The sequence below is a fragment of the Pieris rapae genome, chromosome 24 (genome assembly GCF_905147795.1).
Source record: "Pieris rapae chromosome 24, ilPieRapa1.1, whole genome shotgun sequence".
NCBI classification, from domain to species: Eukaryota; Metazoa; Arthropoda; class Insecta; order Lepidoptera; family Pieridae; genus Pieris; species Pieris rapae.
The window spans coordinates 535,309-556,342 of NC_059532.1; the positions used below are offsets into that span (position 1 = coordinate 535,309).

At 33.0% G+C, this 21,034-nt stretch overlaps 1 protein-coding gene and 1 non-coding gene across 2 annotated transcripts; both read left to right on the top strand.

Annotated features, from left to right (window-relative positions):
* The first annotated feature begins 1,959 nt into the window (after positions 1-1,959).
* Trnal-aag lies at positions 1,960-2,041 on the top strand. Its single transcript has one exon. It is a non-coding gene; the product is annotated as a tRNA-Leu (tRNA).
* Positions 2,042-12,019: 9,978 nt separating this feature from the next.
* LOC111001770 (protein phosphatase 1 regulatory subunit 3C) lies at positions 12,020-19,330 on the top strand. Its single transcript, XM_022271776.2, has one exon. The coding sequence runs from the start codon at positions 12,051-12,053 to the stop codon at positions 12,891-12,893; it is 843 nt and encodes a 280-aa protein (XP_022127468.2). The 5' UTR covers positions 12,020-12,050; the 3' UTR covers positions 12,894-19,330.
* Positions 19,331-21,034: the final 1,704 nt, after the last annotated feature.

Here is a 21,034-nt window from a genome sequence, read left to right on the forward strand (position 1 = left end):
TACAGAAGGTCGGTAAATACACTCGCAAGATATCGGTCTTGCAATGGTGTATACTTTAAACTTGGCGTTTTTCATGGTAGTTTTTGCAGCGCACCACCACTTTGTGGAACCAGCTGCCCACTGAAGTATTTCCGAACCAATTCGACTTAGGGTCCTTCAAGAAAAGAGCGTACAAATTCTTAAAAGGCCGGCAACGCACTTGCGAGCCCTATAGCTTCGAGTGTCCATGGGCGGCGGTATCATTTAACATCAGGTGAGCCTCCTGCCCGTTTGCCCGCTGTTCTATAAAAAAAAAGCTTAGATTCATGACTCATCCGATCAGAATCCGTTCTTCTCAGAACAAGGCCGCTTGGTAATTTGCGAACGGATGGCGTAGTCTTGGTCTTTTGCGAATTTTGTGAACATTTTTTGTATTTGTAAACAAATACATACATTATCCTTTGGTAAGGTTGATCAAGGGATTTTATTATCGTATTGAAATTCATAATTCATTTAGGTAACACAATGTACACTTATGAAACGTTATAAAGAAATACATATTATATCCCTGTAATTTTTTTTCTCTTTATTTTACAAAATAATATAGTATATTACAATATGTTACATTAGAAAACCGCTGTGGTTTGTATTAATGTAACCACAGCAGTCTTGTTTAGGAGCGCGACAAATGCATGTAAAAGTAGTTTTTTAGTTTAGAATTTATGTTGGTTAGTGTTAGGCTATCTGTTATGTGATTGGGTAGACTATTTATTAGCCGCGGTAGCAAATACCGCAACCTTCTCTCGCCATACGTTGTATGCTCTCGTGGCGACGCATGCCGTGGCGACGCATCGCCGCGCTATATGATACACAGTCTAAATGCAGTAGTAAATTTCACATTAAAAATATTTAATGAAAATAATGTTTATTTAACAAATAGTCATCGTTATCTGGAAAAAAAATCGTAATATTTTATTTTATCATTATGACATAGGTATTTAGTTTCTATCACAATCTGTTCTTTTCTGCATATTACTTTTACAAAATAATGTCGATGTTTCACATCTGCCAGGCGTCCCGTGACAGCTCACATTTTTTTTTACTTTTCTGTTATTGGCAATATTTTGCAGTGTTTAAAGAAGTCCTCTTTCTTCATTTTTATATGAGTCGAGCAGATTTCTCGATACGAAGTGTTAGAGGATTCGCATTTGGAGTTTATAATATATTTGGTGGAGATACCTCGGATAAGTTCTACCATACCTAAGTAGTATTATTTACGGCAGTAAATGCTGCAGCCTAATTAGCCTAAGAGTTAATCAGGTTCTGTCTATGTCTAATTACTTAAGATGTCACATGGAACATGGTGTAATGGTTGCAGCTCCTTACAAACGTTTAAAAAAACTTGGCGATTAAAAAGAACGGAGAGTTTTTTACCAGTTCTTCTCTTCTGTTCTACGTCCTTTTGAGAACTGGCAGTAAATGTAAATTCACAAATCATTTTTTGTTTGTTTTGTGTGCTTCACCACGGCTGACCCCCTGGCGTTAAAAATATTCATGTTCCTATAGGAGTAAGAGACTCCTGGTCTGTGGGGTTCAAGGGCACAGCTAATTACAGGTAAGTTGGCGACTGGTAACCAGAGATGGTGCTCTCTGTAACGAATAAGAATAGCAATACAGCGAGGATATGCTGACAGCATTAGTCTTACAATTAGTTACATAAATTACAAAAATCTGCCACATACATAACATTGTGGATACACTGCTACAGAGCTCAATTTTTAACATTTGTTTTAATTTTCTTTATATATTTTTTAATGATTATTACTATGTACATTAAGAAAATTCTTAATACTGTATAATTGATTGTTATGTTAAGTTACATTAATAAAATTATTTAATCTAATTGTCTCCGGTAGTCTTGATTTCTTAATTTTTTATTGATAGAGTAATATAGTTTTAATTTATCATCTTCTTTGTATAGGTAGCGTGGCCGAGCGGTCTAAGGCGCTGGTTTAAGGCACCAGTCTCTTCGGAGGCGTGGGTTCGAATCCCACCGCTGCCAGATTTTTATAATTATTTTTCTGATCTATATAGTAATTAATTGCTGTTCGTTTGTCTTTGTTAAATTCGAGAATGACGATCCTGAAATAAAAATAAATTCAGGGAAGGTTTAAACAATGTTAAAAGTAAATGAATGAAGAAAAATACTAAAAATAGGTCTGTTTTACAAATATATGTAGGTGATACTATATTCACCGTGTCTAGTTAATAATCATAAGGTTCCGAAGATACTGGCAGCGTTCCCCCTTTGAATAGCTAGACTAATTCTTTGTCCGAGGTAGCTGCCAGCTCTTCGGTCCCCTGCGATGAGGGAATGGAAAAAAATCATCACCCTGTATTTGCATCCTTTAGCTTTTTCAGCTTCACAAGCCGATTAAAAACAGTGGCGGAGAGTTTATTGCCAGTTCTTCTCTTCCGTTCTACGCCCTTGTTTTGAGAACTGGCGTTAAATGTAAAATAAGAAGCATTTAATGTATATGTATTTCTTTTTTGACGTTCATAAGTGTACATTATATTACTTTTATGAATAAATGATTTTGAATTATTTTAATTAATTAAACCAAATAAAGTAAATAAACCGTACCGTTAATATTATAATATACTTGTCTATGTTTAAAACATATATATTTTATTTAATTATTTTAAAAACTAAGTTAAAATCCTAAGATAGGATATTGTCACAGTTGAACTGTCATTGGATAGCATGGCATATTTTGTCAATAGTTGGATTAAGATGTCTATCTCAGCTGGTCAAAAATGGATTGGGATATGTTATTGGGTTTGGGCGTTAAAAACTCTTGAAGATTCGTTAATAAGATGTGGAACGCCATAAACGAAACAAGGTTGTTTCAAGATTGTTTAAGAAGATGATAATTCCATTTTTAGTTTACGTATATTTTGGTGTACTCACAATGTATCTAATGAAGACTTGGTGGCGCATTGCCAATTATTTATGTCGACAACGAGCAAGACCGAATACAAAATACTATGAGCGTTTCTCAGTTGTGGAAATCTATTTTGTAACGCCCGCTGCTTTTGTGACATATTTTCTTGAATAATTCTATGCTAAAACGTTGTTTTTAAACTAATAAATAAATATATTTATTATAAAAAGGAAATATTTATTCATCAATTCGACTTAGGTTCCTTTAAGAAAAGAGCCTACCAAATCTTAAAAGGCCGGCAACGAACTCGCGAGCCCTCTGGTATTGAGAGTGTCCATGGGCGGCGGTATCACTTAACATCAGGTGAGCCGTTTGATGTACTATACAAAAAAAGTTTTTATAAACTCAAAAGAGAACTAAAAAAATACGTTAGAAGAATTTTGGCGTAAAATATTTATAAAAATCTCTTTAAAAATGTTAGCCTTCGCCTTATTCTACGTTCGTAGAAAAAACTACATAAGGAATTGAAAAAATGTAGTTAATATATTTAAAGTTTTATTATAACCCATTATCTAGTAAAATAAAGTTAAAAAAAATGTTGACTATGGTAACTACAGGGTATCGGTTTTTTGTGACGGTTCCTATAAATTTACACTCAGAATTTTTTCCCAACGCACTAAATATATACCTTTGGACACGCGTTAGAAGTTTTACATTGGCGTAACAAGATAAAAATGTGCCCAAAAAATTTATTCTGCTTTTGAAAAAACGACACAACAATAGAAAAAAAGTATTTAAAACATTGAAAGTTTAATTATAACGCATTATCTAGCTTAATTTGTTGACTATAACTAACTACAGACTGTCAGGATTTTGTGACGTGCCAAAAGAGGTATATCTTCAAAAAGTTTCACAAAAACGTGACTACGATAACACAATAATTTATTGTTATCGTAATAAAACAAAAAACAATTGTTGTAACTATAACAATTGTAGGCATCGATTCAAAAGCATAGATTAGATAGAGGACGGTCAATGGCCGCAAATTGTTATCGTGACATTCCAAATTTAAAGCAATGTCAAGGACGCAATATAATCTTGATTTAAACATTTGTTTTTCGCTCTTGGAGTGACAATTGTTTTTCTAAAATTATTCTTGTTAGGTTTTTATTATTATTCAAGATAATTAAAAAATAGATTAGTAATAAAGAAGAGAAGTGTTATCCTAGTAGCTTTAGTGTAACTCTCATTTCTAAGCTCGTAGAATCCCGGCTGAGCCAATGGAATTTCATTAGAAACTAAAAAAAACACAGAATTATTTATTTTAACGTTTTTATTATATTTTCCCATTTTTACAGAATATCTTACAAACACTAGATAATATGTTATCTAAGCACGCGTTATTTATCAGCTGTTGTCACAGGGAAAGTGTCATATTTTTCTATTATCGTTTACAGTCAAGCTGTTTAAATGAAGGTTAAAAAATCGGAATTTTTATAATAATAATAATAATTTATTTATTGCACGAATATGGTACAAAATGTCAAGGTGGTACAATTGTCAGTCGTTCGCATATTCTGCCACACACAGTGGCGCGCAAATTTATCTTAGTTTAGATTTTACATTATTAGTCAGATTCATATCAATTAAGTCAATTATCATACATAATTAAATTTATATAAATTACCATGTCTCACACAAATAATCGTTTATTGAGTAGTACGTTTTTTCTAAAAGTAATGCACTAAGTCGCTTTTTAAAGATTCTTGTCGGAAGATCTTTAAGTTCTTTCGGTAATCTATTGTAAATTTTAATTGCCATACAGAAGGCGTTTTTCCGAAATAATTCTAAATTTATTTTTGGCACAGCCAATTTCTCCCCATGTCTACTACTTACTACATTCGATTTAAAAAAATGTATATTTCTGTGTACGAACAGGGACATTTCTAATATATAAATACATGGAAGAGATAACACTTTGAGTCTCTTAAATAGAGGCACGCAACTATCGATGCAATTTGCTCCACAAATTGCTCTAATACATTTTTTTTGGGCCTTAAATACCCTATTCACTTCGACTGAATTTCCCCAAATTATAATTCCATATCTAATTATAGATGCAATATATGCATGATAAGCAGCTAATACCGCAGCATGGTTAACAGTTTCCCTTAGTCGTTTTAACACAAAAACAAAACGGTCTATTTTGTTCTGTAATTTTTCAATATGTGATTTCCAATTACAAAATTTATCTATCGTTATACCTAAAAATACACACTCGTTCATTATGTCCAGTTTATTGTGTTTATATTGTACGTCTATTAGTGTTTTAGAGTTATATGTCTTTACGTTGACATATTGAATTTCACCATGCTTCCTGCTGATAGAGGACAAATCTTTGTTTTTAATTTATTTTATTATTCTTTATTAGTCAAGATGTCATATGGAACATGGTGTAATGGTTGCAGCTCTTTACAAACATGTAAAAGAAAAAACTTGGCGATTAAAAAGAGTGGCGGAGAGTTTATTGCCAGTTCTTCTCTTCCGTTCTACGCCTTTGAATTGAGAACTGGCAGCAAATGTAAAATTAGAAGCATTTAAATATACATACATTTGTTTTCCTTCGACGTTCATAAGTGTTACCTATATGAATAAATGATTTTTAAATTTTGTTTTTTTTTGTATTTCGAACGACGTTCAGTTTTCGCGGTCATTTGGAAGGAAATACTAAATCTTTGCAGAGAGAAAGCGAAGAGTTTTGGCCTCGGCTCAAACGGTTTTGCTTAGATATGTGATAGAGATGATAGAAAACGTGGAGTTCCCAAGTCTGTACAAAATGTTTTTTTTATTTAGTAAAAGTTTCAAGAATGTTAATTATTTTGTTTCCTCTCACTCTTATTTTTTTAAATTACTAAACATTTTTATTTTTAGATTTAAATGATAGGGAAATATAACAATTGAATTGGTTGTTTTAATGAGGCCTGAGGCTGTGACCGATTACGAAGGATTGTACCTCTTTGTCGCTCGTTCCGCGCTCTCGCTTCAAGCCTTTAATGGAACGCCTCAAAGCGAGGTAGCGCCGCATGAGTCATGTTTTTCGTGCGTGCAGCCGGCTACATCGAATTATAAGACGTCACGTCAAAAAATAAGAATTGGTAAAATTGGCCCAGGCACTGTTGATTTATACAAGCAACAAATTCAAATTTAACATCATTTATTCATTTACATGAACAACAAAACAAAAAAAGAAATATACATTAAATGCTTCTAATTTTACATTACATTAATGGAAATTCCATTATTAAATGTACCTACATACCAAAGTTTTTAAATTATGTAGTTTTAATTTTCTATTTATTAATTATTACTATGTTAAGAATATTGTCAATACTATATTTGTGTTGTTACATATACAAAGTGATATACATGTGGATTATGATGAAATATTAAAAAGTCCTTGATCATATTGATACGATATTCTCGTATCACCACGAAATTCCCACATGCTATCTGTCTAGACGAGAATATAGGGTTGCTCCTATATGATTAGATGCCTTTATTAATAATACAGAATATTTAGTAGCAGAGCCTTCGGCGAATTTCATCTCTCTTCGTCAGTAGCTCACGCAGCCTCGTGATCAGCTAGGTAACATCTGGAGTAGATGTCAGTGTATAATTTTGAGGACAATGAGTCTTTCTGTTGATCGGTCCACCTGGTTGGTGAACCTTTTCCAATTCCAGCCAAACACAGAGCAGACGATAAATAAACGGGTCACGGGTTTCCTTTGGAGTAGTCTTGGGCCATGGGGTTCAAGGGCACTGCTAATTAAAAAAAAGTTCCGTGGTAGGTACCGGTAACCCCACAGTTGGTACTTAATTAGTATACATGCCAGTACATTGTCTTCACATATTTAACTTACATAATAGTCTACTTTTATTGTGAGTTTACCCATGTCTGTAATTGAATAAATAAATAAATAATATACAAATATTGTTAAAACCAATTTTAAAAGAGTAAGTGTGGAGTTACCTATCCATTTTTCTACACACGAAACTACCTTTTGGAGAACTATAATTATCTTTATTTATATTTAACGTTCAAAAGTACAAGTTTTACGTGGTGTAATTGGAATAAATGATTTGATTTGACAGTATTAAAACACCGATTTTTTTAAATTTTTTTTTTAATAATAAGCTGAAGAATATTGTTACTACTTTATATTTGTAGGTATTATATACTACTTGTATCTGTGGATACGTTAGCCCTGTCTCTCCTCCCTCGAACAAAGAAATGCTATTGGGGCTTCCAATAGGAAAGCAAGCAAAAAATAAGAAACGTCTCAAATATAAGTCTTCCTTAGATTTACGTTCAACTTAAACTCAAAATATCTATTCATATACCTAAACAAGTACACTTGTGAACGTCAAAAAATGTTAAATTAATTGTAAAGTTACATTTACTACAAGCTCGCAAGTCAAGGGCGTAGTGCGGGCAAGGACAACTGACAATAAACTTTCCGCCACTCTTTGTAATCGCTAAGTTTTTAATGCAAATTGTTTGAACTGGAGCAAATCAATCCCAAGGATTAGGATCATTTAAGTATTCGTCACATTTATAAAAAGCTTTATTGATTAATTTACTTTTAACGAGAGTTTTTGTTTAGTGATATGTAATTCTCTAATTTTCTTGTATAATACTGTATATTTGTGAGTTGGAAATAAATCTGCAATTCGATTGACATTGACAACCCTGTGTGTTACATGTGTGTGATAACGCAACTAATTACACGAAAATTTTGTGTCTACCTAAACAATCGGCGCGTGAGTAACACGCCCGTTAAAAAATTAGCATCACGCGTCCGATGCGTGGTTCGGAAATGTGTGTTATTTATTTATTTATTTAATTATAAGTAATCTAACAGCTCCTTAATACATATTATTATACAAAATACAAATACACTACACAAAGCCAAAACAGATTAAATAAAAAACAGAAAACAAGCTTTAAAAGAAAAACAAAAGAATAAAATTAAAAACTGCAAAAGTAAAAAAAAGCAACAAATAATAATAAGAATTTATTAATATCAACTACTTAAGTAAAAAACTACTACTTAAAAAAATCGGAGTCTTCCCGCTTCTCCAAGTACTTCTTGACATCTCTCTTTTTGTGGTAGAAGAGATCAATGTCTTGACAATGGTTGTCGTAGTTCGACAAAACCCTAAACATTGGAAAATTACGCAGGTAAATCGACTTCGTTCGAGGCACACTGAACTCTAAGTGTTAGGTAACTCTAAGATTTATTTTAAAAAAAAACTTGGCGATTATTAAGTGGCGAAGATTTTATTACCAGATCTCTTCCGTTCTACGCCCTTGATTTGATAACTAAAATTAGAAGCTGTTAATGTAGCTATATTTTTTTGACGTTTCAACGTCTTATAATTCGATGGAGCCGGCTGCACGCACGAAAAAACATGACGTATGTGGCGTTACCTCCCTCTGAGGCGTTCCATTTAAGGCTTGAAGTGCTAGCGAGAGCGCGCAACGAGCGACAAAGAGGCACAATCCATTCATCTGCTTCTATATCCATACAAAATATCTATCAAACAAATATTATAAATTTTGATTTGAAAAATACAATCATTCCATCAGTATTTTCTTATGACGTTGTCACGTTTTATTCAATCAGCTATTAGAAATCAAAATTAACGGATTTTTAACTCATATTTAAATAAATAATTATTAGTGTAAATTTAAACTAAAATGTCTGTAACGGTTTGCATTGGTAGTAATTTCCAGTGCAATTCCTGGATAAAAGAGTATAGGTACCTATAACGCTGAAGCCGTTAGTAACATAGGCTCGTTTACAAGCATCTCCAAATTAAAAAAAAAGAGTATATAGGCTGGCAACTAACATGGATGTCCATGAGCTGTAATGATTAGTTCTGTAGTTTCGTTTATCTTATAAACTGTGACTCGATATTTCTGTGTCAGAATTTCATAAAATGGCTGCATAAAATTATTTTGTTGTTTAAATTATTAATGACGTAATAAGTAAAATTTTTAACCATCTGAAATAGACATCTTAATTCAATTATTGATAAAAGTGTACCAATAACCAATCGACGGATTAGTCTAGCTATCTGTCGATACAAGCTAAACATGGTGGGTCGGATCGGTATATGTGGATAGACCTTTGTATGAACATGACTGTTCGACTGTGTCAATATCCTTAAGATTTTATCTTACACCAGTTTTAAAAATAATTAAAAAGCTATTTGATAAGTTTTAAACATAGACATGTATATTTTAATATTATTTGTACGGTTTTATTTACTTTATTTGGTTTATATTGATTTTTATTGCATTCTATCCGTCCCAAAGCTGGATTGTCTTCGTAGGGTTTTGTTATTGGGATGCAAATAGGAGATCGATCGACTGTCACGGACTGATCCATGATTGAGAACAACCCGAGATTATGCATTAATTATTGGGTTTGGGCGTTTTTGTGATCGATATTTACCAATATCATATAAAAGAACATACGAATTCAGTGTCACAATCACAAATACTATATTTAATTACAACACGGGCGAAAGTGTATAATTAATAAACTATGAATAGAATTAATAACTTATAATAATAAAATAATGCGTCCCAACAGCGATCACGCCATGTCTAGGCGCAGCGTTGTGCTCGACGCGTGAACACGACAGTCGCCATGATTTTGGTGATAGTGGGATTTTCATGTCATAATTTTTGAAGTGAAACTTTTTTAATAAACGAGGTTAACTTTTTACGGAACGTCACCAAGATGTGCACGGTTATTGTCGAAGTAAAGGGAGAGAGGGAGTGAGACCGATTGATAGAGTGAGAAAGGGAGTCCCAGAAAAAAAATATTATTATTGCTATCTAGGTTAAGAATAAATACCTACCGAGGTAGAAGTCACAGGATCCCGAGGACAATCCCCTACTCACTAGACCAATTTAAGGTAGGCCATAGTAAAAGGCTTGCAAAAGAAAGGAGGACTGGAGATTGAATTCTGTGTCATTAAATATATGTATATTTTGGTATTAAATTGAAAGATTCGACAATTTAAATACATTAATACAAAATATAAATAACTCGTGGTTCCACTAAATATATTAACTAGAAACAATCTAAAATAGTTAATGTTTCAAGCGAGATATTAAATTATCTTAAAGCTAATTAAAATAGATGAGAGGTTATCATTATCGCTATAGGTAGCACCCCTTGAATTCTGCGTCTAGTGTAAACAAATAATCTAGTAATGTCTTAATTAGTGTTGCCCCTGAGTTTTGGTTATTTATTTTTTTTATTTATTTATTTATTTACACTTTGTTGCTAAAGAAATACAAATAACACAGTATATATAAATTACAAGGGATGCAACGGGCGGCCTTATCGCTAACAAGCGATCTCTTCCAGGCAACCCTAGTAAGAATAGAAATAAATAAAGAAAAATGATGGGTGCAAGAAGTGCAGAAGTTATATAAAAAACAAAATAAATTTATATTAAAATATAGATCCTTAATCTATTAGTAACTATATATATTATAATAACTAACTAAAACTAATCTTACAAATACAAGAAAATAGAGAATTTACAAAACGAACAGGAGATACAAGAATTACACAGGTCACGATTGATCAGGATAGGATAAGGTTAGGAAATATTTGAATAGAAGGGTTTTAAAAGACGATAGGGAGGAAGCCAATCGTATAGACTCAGGCAGCTTATTCCACAGCCTAATGGCGGAAATTCTAAATGAATTGCCTAAGAAGGAAGAGCTGTGGGATGGAATTTCCAATAGACATCTATTAGAAGAGCGTAGCGTATAGTTAGAAGGACTTAAGAATTTGAAATTATTTTTGAGATAAGAAGGGGTTTTGGGATTGAAAAGAATTGAATATAGAAGCTGAAGAATATGAGCGTCACGTCTGAGTCGAATAGGTAGCCACCCCAGCTGCCTGCGGAACTTAGACACATGGTCATATTTCCTAAGACCAAATATGAAACGTATGCACAAGTTCTGCAGGCGTTCGAGCTTGTTGAGTAGCTCTTCATTCATATCAGAGGTGCAGGAGTCCGCATAGTCGAGAATAGGAAGCAGAAGAGATTGTGCTATCATAGTTTTAGTGCGGATAGGAAGGAAATTAGAAAGACGTCTCAGAGAATTAGACAATTAAAAGCTTTTTGTGTAAACATGGGTAGAATCGTAATAATTATATGATTGTTAACATTCACTCATACTTAATATCTTATACGACTTTTATATCTTTACGTTTAGTTGTAATTTGTAAGCCTGTTTCTCACATGTGGTAGAAGTGAAATTTTCAAATATTTCAGTTTCATGATAATGTTATTTTAATATTTATGTTAAATATCAATTATTATTAATTTTGATAAAAACTACAATGATTAAAAAAGTAAAAAAAAATAAATACAGACTTGTATTTAATATCTAAATGTATTAGACTTTTCTTTCATTAATTCTTTTATTTCAATTTTAATTTTTAAGTTGTATGATTTTGATTAAAACTAAAACAATAAGAGTTTGCTAGTCGAAAATCGAAAAAGTGACATTCCTAATTTCGTCTGTTAAGTATATACACATAGAACTTATAGTTTTAACATGATAAAGTCTAGTAAATAGATGAACATAGCATGCATGAAAAAACATGACGTTTCCTTTACCTACGCTTATGGTACGTTGCCACATCTATCTCTCTTCTACTCGATAGGTATGCTATCCGAGGATTAACTCCCTCTTTGTATCCATCAAAATAGTGCTAACTTATTAAAAATGATACAATTTTATAAATAAAAGTATGCATTAACTTTATCAGTGTTTAATTATGACGTAGTCACGTTGAACTGTAGTCCGTATTATTGACTTTTTATGAAATTTATGAAATATCTACAAAAGCCTTATTGCCAAATTAAAGAGATGATAATCCGTGACTTCTCCAAAATTATTGTCACTCTACTTTCCCGTATCAAGCTCGTGGTATGTGCGAGCGCAGCTATAAAAACACACAACACATTGCAAACCGTTTAGTTCGTCGCTTAGAGCGGCACATGTAACGCGTGTCGTGTTTCAAAATGGCCGCTATCGACATGTTGTCGTCGGAACAAATATTTTATGGGTGCAGCCCGCCAGCCGGTTTTCTAACAGACTATTCAGCTCCCGTTAGAAGACCAACAAAACTAACATCTAGAGGTTACTCGGCGCCCTCTCTCTCTGTGCTAAAACCGGTGCAATTGTCATTAAAATCATCAGCACCGAGAAGCTGTATACGGTTATCAACGGAGAAGAAGCAAAAACGAGTAGTGTTTGCGGACGACAGAGGTTACGCGTTGGAGCATGTGAAGGTCATGACTGAGCCGTCCCATGTACCACCATACTGGGCTCTGATGATTGTCGCCAGTCCACCATTGGAAAGAAAACCTTCACTGGTTGACACTTGGGATGTGAGGTTCCCGCAACCGGCCTCCAATTATTTAGAATTCAGAAGGAGAATAACAGAGAACTATGTCGCGTTGGAGAATGTGATTGTGAAACAGAACGAAGGCGCCGTGGATGGTACCGTCAAAGTGAAGAACTTGGATTTCGCGAAGGAAGTTCTGATCCGTGCATCATCCGACGGGTGGAGTACACATGAGGACACATATTGTGCATTTGTCGAATCTGGGCCTTTGAACACGATTGGTGTATCAACTTACGACACATTTGGCTTCCGTTTGCAGCTACCCATACATTCGAGGAAGTTAGAGTTCTGTGTGTGCTTCCGCTGCAAAGATAAGGAGTATTGGGATAATAGGAATGGTGAAAATTTTACGATAGAAAAGTCGTCAGTGAGAAAAACGCCAGCGATATCGTGTGCTAGGATAAATTATGGTAATTCGTGGAGTGGTTCCATCGTTGGTCACACGCCGTATTGGTGAATTGTGTTGCGTGGATTTTGTGCAAAAGTTTTGTGAATTGTGCTATGGTAAAGTCCAGTTCAGAGACGGCAAGATTGTTAAATTACTTTTGACTCGGAGCAGAGTAAATAATTTTGCATGATTCTTGCTCTGACAGTCATTACATGGCATGTCATGACATGGCAGACCAGGAATATAGTTTTTATGACTAAAGATGTCTGGTTTTGATGAGATTTATATGTAAGTAAATAGATTTTGTTGATTAATAATAATATTGAGAGGTTAAAAACTAAACTGTAGGTCTATTTATTAATTTTAATGAGTCATTAGCAAACCATCAAATTATATTACAAAAACTGATAAATTATCTTCATTAATGTATCTACATCAATCACAATAATTTATCAATTTATTAATTAATTAAACTGTTGAGTTTTTATGCTTTCATACTTCAATGGTAAATAATTGGTATGTATCATAAAATATTTCAATAATCATTAAATTTATTTTGTGTTGGTTAAAAACATTCTCTTCTATAGATATGTTATATGATCTTAATGCTAATTACTTTTACGAACAAAAGGATAGCTGTAAAACCAATTACGAAACAAATTTTTTTTATTTATTGTATTTTGTAGGGTGTATATTTCTAATTATATATTGGCACTGCGACTTAAAGTATACTTGGAAACTAGGGGACATAATAATTTATTATTCCAATTTTTTTTAAATCCTCGCATCATTGGCTACCATATCGTGTTTGATATTCTCCAAAACCATGAAAAGATTTCATTCACATTCTTGAATCATGAAAAGATTTCAATCTTTGAAGTTTGGATTGTAGTTGGGAGCACGGTTTCGGTGGCGTGTCGCGCGGATAAGCATAATTTTTCAATATGTACCGTTATTTCCTGTGAAATATAATACCGATATGGACAGGTTAAAAATAAAACCCCAAATTGTGTCAATAATTCTGTGTTAAACACATTCACAGTATCTTTGTTTTTTTTAGATTTTATTGGTTTAAAAAATACATAGATTTTATTGGTTCTCCATTATCAAATAAAAAACAGCACACGCGATGACAAATGAGTTCGGTAAATGTATTTTTCGTAAGTCCACAAATTTCTTGGAAATTGAACGTCATTAACCTTTAATAATAAAAATATTCTATTAAAAGTACTAGACTTACTTGGATTCCCTGCGTCTAGTGTGTTCTAATTGACAATAATTTCTACATAACCTACTAGATTATAATTACACAAACAAGATCTTAAAGCAAAGTACAGAATGTTAGTGAATTTATAATGTTTTGAAAGTAAATTTAAAGTTAAAAGTTTAAGAAAGGGCCTCTGAAGGAGAAAAAGCGTCTTATATTGAAATTATTTGCATTCTATCATGTTTATTCAAAAGGTTTGATTGATTGCCACGCCTTAATAGATAAATATAGTCTATGGTTTTACAGTACATTTTAAAAACGTATAAACTAGAAATATCGGTATTTTGTTAATAATTAAATTGCCTTTATCCGTTGAATGAATATTGGAATACTAAGAGTAATTCTAACAGTAGTTTTTTTTTTAATAATAGGGGGACAAACGAGCCCTATAATAAAGGGCAGTAATCGCAGCCCATGGACACCCTTAGTGGGTGCGTTGCCGGCCTTTGAGTGAGGAGTAATGTTTTACTACGTAATAATAACTAGTACTTTCTGTCCCCCATAGAACGCAGTATTTCCCTATAACGGAAATATATATTTAGCTATATTTCTGTAGTGTGAAATTTATAATGATTATAAAAATAGACAAAATAACTTTATTTAATCGTAAAATTTTTGAATATTACTACGCCATTTTCTATAACGCGGTCCGGGTCTACCGGGGATCACTAGAATATGTGGTTTAAAAAATTGCTTTTATAATCAATTTTTGATTTCAAAAAACAGTAAAGGAAAACTTGTCGTATACCCGAAAAGCGTGTGTCAGGCACAGGTGTCTTATCACCACTTGCCTATTAGTCACATCATGAAACAGATACTTAGCCCAGATCTAATGCAGCGCCGGTAAAAAATTTATTCCTTTTGAGTAAAAATTTCTAGAAACTACTTACAAAGTTTCTAGAAATAGTACTATTTGATTTTTACCTTTTCATTTGAAAAGTCTACTAATTCACTTAGACATTGTTACCAAAATGAAATATATATAAAATTTTCTAGAATGTTTATTTAAAAATATACCTAAAACTAATTAATTTAATTAACCTTTCCCCTGATTTAAATAACGTTATTGTATTAGGTTGTTAACCTTCATTATAATTTTGACAATTGACATTTTAAAACTCCGATACGTTTAAAAATCGGTTTGGTTACAGAAAAGAATTAAGTACTCGCAATCTTAAAGTAACCCGAGACAATCTAGTTGATATTTTAATAAACTCAAACTCAAAAATATCTTTATTCATATAGGTAAACATGTACACTTATGAACGTCAAAAAAAGCAAATTAAATTAATTATAAATTTACATTTACAACCAGTCCTCAAGTCAAGGGCCTAGAGCGGGTAAAAAGAACTGGCAAGGAACTTCCCGCACCTCTTTTCAATCGCCAAGTTTTTAATACAAATTGTTTGAACTGGAGCAGATAAATCCCAAGGATTAGGATCATATATAAGTATTCGTCACATTTATAAAAGGCTTTATTAATTAATTTACTGATAATTCTCTAATTTCGCTTACACGTATGATATGTACCATACAAACAATATAAGAATTGAACAATTCATAAGACTAATAAGGTAAAATATAAAATTCCTTTGAAGACAAATTTACGCGCCATTTTGTGTGGCAGAATATGAGAAATGACGAGTGTTCTTAACACATAATAATTGTTACATATTCTTGCAATATATTATTATTACTTAATTGTGGCGTCATTTGAATAAATCTTCAATGAATAACTACCCTGTGGTTTCCTCATTCATTCGGTCGTAGCACGTTGTTCTGTAAATTTTTCTCGGTATAGACTATAGACTTTTAAATGCAGAAAGATTTTTTTATATATCAAGGACGTTTTTAAAAGCTGTAGAATCTAAAGAAAACGTCGGATAAATTTAAAATTATGTTTAAATAATTATAAGTTTACAATAATACATAACTTCAATCCGTTAAAAAAGTATTTTCTTTAAATGAGTAAAAGTTATGTTAATAAAAGACTAGCTGTAGAATCACTATTCTCTATTGTCAATAGTTCCCGCAGCATATAGGGCATTATTCATTACGTCACGCCATTTTTGGAGATTCTTGAACCCATGTAACCCAATAGAAAAACGGTTCGTCACCACTCAGTGACGCACTAAACCTAAAATTTGCCATTTATGTGGTGTAAACTATAGGAAAGTCGAAAATTACAATTAAACAATGACGCATAATTTAATCCCAGCCACGCATTGTAACGTTTTGCCTTAACTCAACTATACAACTTTAATAATGATTGGGGTGTGTACAAATAAAGAATTATTTTGACAAATAGGTTACATTACAATGGAATTAACGCGGGCTTTCACTATATTACACAAAAACATAGAAATGGTAACGTTTTACCTGTGCGATACATTTTTATATCGCTTCGTATCACTTACTATCAATGTGTAATATTTAAATTCAAGGCGACGCCACGATGACCTTTCATAAGGTCATTTGTATTTCCTCTTGTTGGCATGCTAAGTTCGCGCGTAAACGGACAATTCATATGTCAAATAAAACGTTACAGACTCAAAATTTTATTGGTCAAAACGTCTAAATTTTACTTCGATGTTTTATAGTTTCTATGGAATGAGTTATTATTAGTTTGAGAGAGAGAACTTTTTTGAGATTTTTGTTTTTTTCCAGATTTACAAATTCTTAAAAAAAAAATTCATAGATTAATATAGTATGATTTCCAACAAAATTAAACTGTTTCATATATTTCTGAACTGTTGCCTAGACTGTTGTCATGGAAACATGAAACAAATTTTCACTGAGAGATAATTTACCATTCCAATATGAGCAATATAAATCTTTATGATATAAGTTCAAGTACAATATATTAGCAAAATAATATATATAAAAGACTTGTCGTTGACAAACGGAACGTCTGTGTTGAGCCTTATTAAAATAATCCCAAGGTAGACTATTTTGAAATACTTTCTTCGATTAGATAACTTCTAGAATCTCTTGTCTATTGTTTTTGTGCTAAATATCCTCAATATTTTTTAAAAATAATTTTATGGCCTGGTAACGAAATATCCTTAATGAGAGAAAAAGATAGACAACGTGGTAAATACTGCCTAAGTAATAATTGAGCATAAACAATTTTAGATTTAATATCGAAGTTTGGCCATGCGTATTTCGATCTCAGTTGGCACTTGGCAACCGAGGCCTAAGCAATCTTTATAACACACGTTACGTATTACGTCAATAATTTCGATCAGATCGTTCGTTTAGTTCCAGAGATTATAGACTACAATCTATATTGATTTTACGATAACTCAATTTTATGTATTGTTTGTGGTAATATCTTTATTCGCGTGATTATAGTGCTTGTATACTCTAGATATAATTACCATTGACAGTTGACAGCATTGCCTATACCGTTTTGTGGAACGTCCGTTAGTGCAGGAGGGTTATCTGGAACTAGCGTGTTTACCACTAAAATCCCGAGGCTATTAACAACCGCCCTAGGCGGGCTGCGGTAACAGGGAAGCCGTATCCGTGGTTAGTCTGTGATTATACTTCCCTCAGCAAGTATCATTGACAGACGCCCTGTCTGCTACTAAAGGATATCGATCAATCCCTTCTTTTGAATGCATAGGCCGCTGTTTCACCGCTTCTGCACTTTTTATGTGGCGATTTGGTGGTAACGCATTTACGAGACTTTATTAATTTAACTGTCAACTGATTTTGACAATTGGTGTCCATCCAAGTTGGATTATGCACAAACTACGTCACTTTATGTCAAAAATTTAATGCATTTATTAATATGTACATAACTTAATGTATAGAATTAATTATGTTTATTGTCCCTTTAGTTCAATCAAAATTTGACACGATGGACTGACACTTTGCATAATCTGTGTCTAATACTAGCGGCACATATTTTATGATTTATTGCCAATTACAGGAAGCGGCCATTTTGATATCCTGCCATTGAAAGTAAGAGTGAAAGCATTTGGTTATGGGGCTTCTAAACGGGCCATGTTCTGCTGCAAGTGATTGCCCGGCCATCACAAAAATGTTATAATGCAGCTAATGGCCGAGCCATCTATGGCCGGGCCATGTGTTGCAATGTCTGCATTAGTATGGCCCATGATACACTCCTAAACGGGCTACACATACCGGCAATGGCTGACGAAATCACACTTATCGCAGCCATCATAGCAACAAAACATGGCCCGTTTAGAAGCCTCGTTAGATCGATATGGACTATATTTTTAGAAAATCATTCAAATCTATTTATCTTATAGTTAATATTATACCGTTATATCTGATTAAGATAAGTGAAATTAAAGACTGATTAGATGTCTAGATATTCACACACTATACCCTTTCCGAATGAAAACGTGTTTATATCTTAATTTAGATTCACTAACTTCCGGTAGCGATAGCGAGCCATGTTAATATCGCTAGTGAAACATTTATTTTTATACGAAAATTTTGATGTATATTATTAAATACGTTTTCGTTTTCAAAAGCGGTGGTTATATGTTGATAAACAAATTAAATGACATGTAAGTGATATACCTGAACTCAGATCCGAACATTATATCAGCGAAAGTTTTATTAATTAGTGCGTCGTTCAGACTCTAAGTTCAGTAAGTTTATTTAAGTAAATGTAATTTATTTTTGTAATTAATTTTTCATTTATATTATATCTTATGTGTAAACTATTATGGCTCAACTTAGCCAAGTCTAACCAGTCATAGCTAAACTTGTAAATGGTTTTGGCTCAACTTAGCCAAGTCTAACCAGTCATAGCTAAACTTTTAAATAGTTTTGGCTGCGCTTGGCCATGTTAAACCGGTTGTGGCTATGCGTAGCCATTTATGTAGTTATATAATGAACATTACCAATTTAATGTAAACATGATTATATTGAGTAATAAGCCATAAATCTAGTGATTATTGTTAGTTATGTACAAGTGATTAATTCATTAAGAGTTTTGTATGGTTATGATTGACACTGTAAGTTAATATACATTTTGTGTTAAAAGATAATTTTGTTAATGTTAATTAAAGATTAATTTCCTTCGTAATGTTATTTCTCCTTGTTATGTGCTGAAGTAGACCACGGAGTTTATATGTTGTATATGTTATAGAGGTTATTAAATGTCAAATGAATTTATATTTTTATAAGTACTTTTAGTTGTGAATATAATTTATTGTATTTGATGACTGTATGAATAAATATTGTTTTTTTTATTTAATTCAATTTATTTTTTTACAACCTTTCAAGAGCCAAAGATATATATCTGACTGAGTTACGTAAATAGTTTCTATTAGACCGAAGAATATGAAATAGTAGGATATATACAGTAGTTAGAGCATATGTTCCTCACATCAACACTAACTATGCAAAAAACTCAGTTTTGTATCGCGTAGCCCGGACATACAATGACCACTGTTTAGGCCTTGACTTGTTCAGGTAATCGCGGAATGTGGTTAAAAAGTGTATTAAGAATATCCATAGTGCAAAATCATCTGCATCATGAGCACACCCCACATACACACCATCACGTACATACCCACACTTTTACACCATTACACAACACAACTAAATTGGTTGGTTAGGCTTAGTTAGATAAATTGAATCACAATTAGTTAAATGTATTGAACACTTTTTGTGTTTGTTCCCTTTTGTAAATCTTTAGTAAAATGTATCATGTATTCCATCTTTGGCTATATTTTCAGTGTGTTTGTTATTATATATAATTTACTTATATGTTAGCTGTAGGATTTTTTTTTATTTTATAGAACAGGGGCAAACGGGCAGGAGGCTTACTTGATGTTAAGTGATACCGCCGCCCATGGACACTCTCAATGCCAGAGGGCTCGCGAGTGCGTTGCCGGCCTTTTAAGAATTGGTACGCTCTTTTCTTGAAGGACCCTAAGTCGAATTGGTTCGGAAATACTTCAGGATTACAATAAATAAATAAATATATTAATACTCAAATCTAGGACACCTAGTGCCTAGCGAACCCCGAAGGCCCATCTTAAGGGCGTGTGATGGGCTGAGGTGTTTTCTGAGGTGGGTAGGGTCTCGCTACCCCTCTGAATAGCAGAGGGTTTTGAGTGTAGATTCAGCCCCACAGTCCCCGCGTCAAGTTCGATATTCTTGATGCGGGCCTGCATTAGTGCGTTTACACCTCATTAAAAAATTATAATTGATGTATTAGTAGACCAGTTGGGTCATTCAACGAATCCAGACTCGTATGACCCAACTGGTCACACACAAAGCCACTCTACTCGCTCATTTGCCTTTCGTAATGAGATCAACGTGATTAAGATTAAGCTGATAACGATTTAACGACACTACAAAGACTTGTCTTGATTTGTCTTTCTATAGAAATGCCGGCAACGCACTCGAGCCCTGTGGCATTGAGAGTGTCCATGGGCGGCGGTATCGCTTAACATCAGATGAGCCTCCCGTTTACATCATGTTCTAAAAAATATATTTGGGATCAACTTAAAACATTTTTTATGTAGCAATATCGTGAAGGAGAGTGAAGGGGAGAGAAAACGTGCCTCTACAAAAGCGACATCTGAAAAAACACTGTATTAAATTCCGACTAGAAAACACTTGTAAATAACATTTCTTTTGATATATTTTTATGTTTGTTAAACACTCAAACACTCGAATAATCTACTTGGTTTCACAATAAATTAATGATTTAAAAACTCGACAATTTGTTTTTTTATTTTATTAGAAAATAATTTGGAGCCATGACTCCAGACCTCTAAATCTAGAAGGATTCGTTTTGATAAGTTTTTGAGGTTTTTTCGTTATAAACAAATACATAATATGTCAAGATATGCTGCATCAGGAATTAAATAAAACACATTTTAATTCAACCAATCTTGGTCAACTGTAGACTGCAGGCGTTATTAAAAATCATTCACAGTAAATTAGT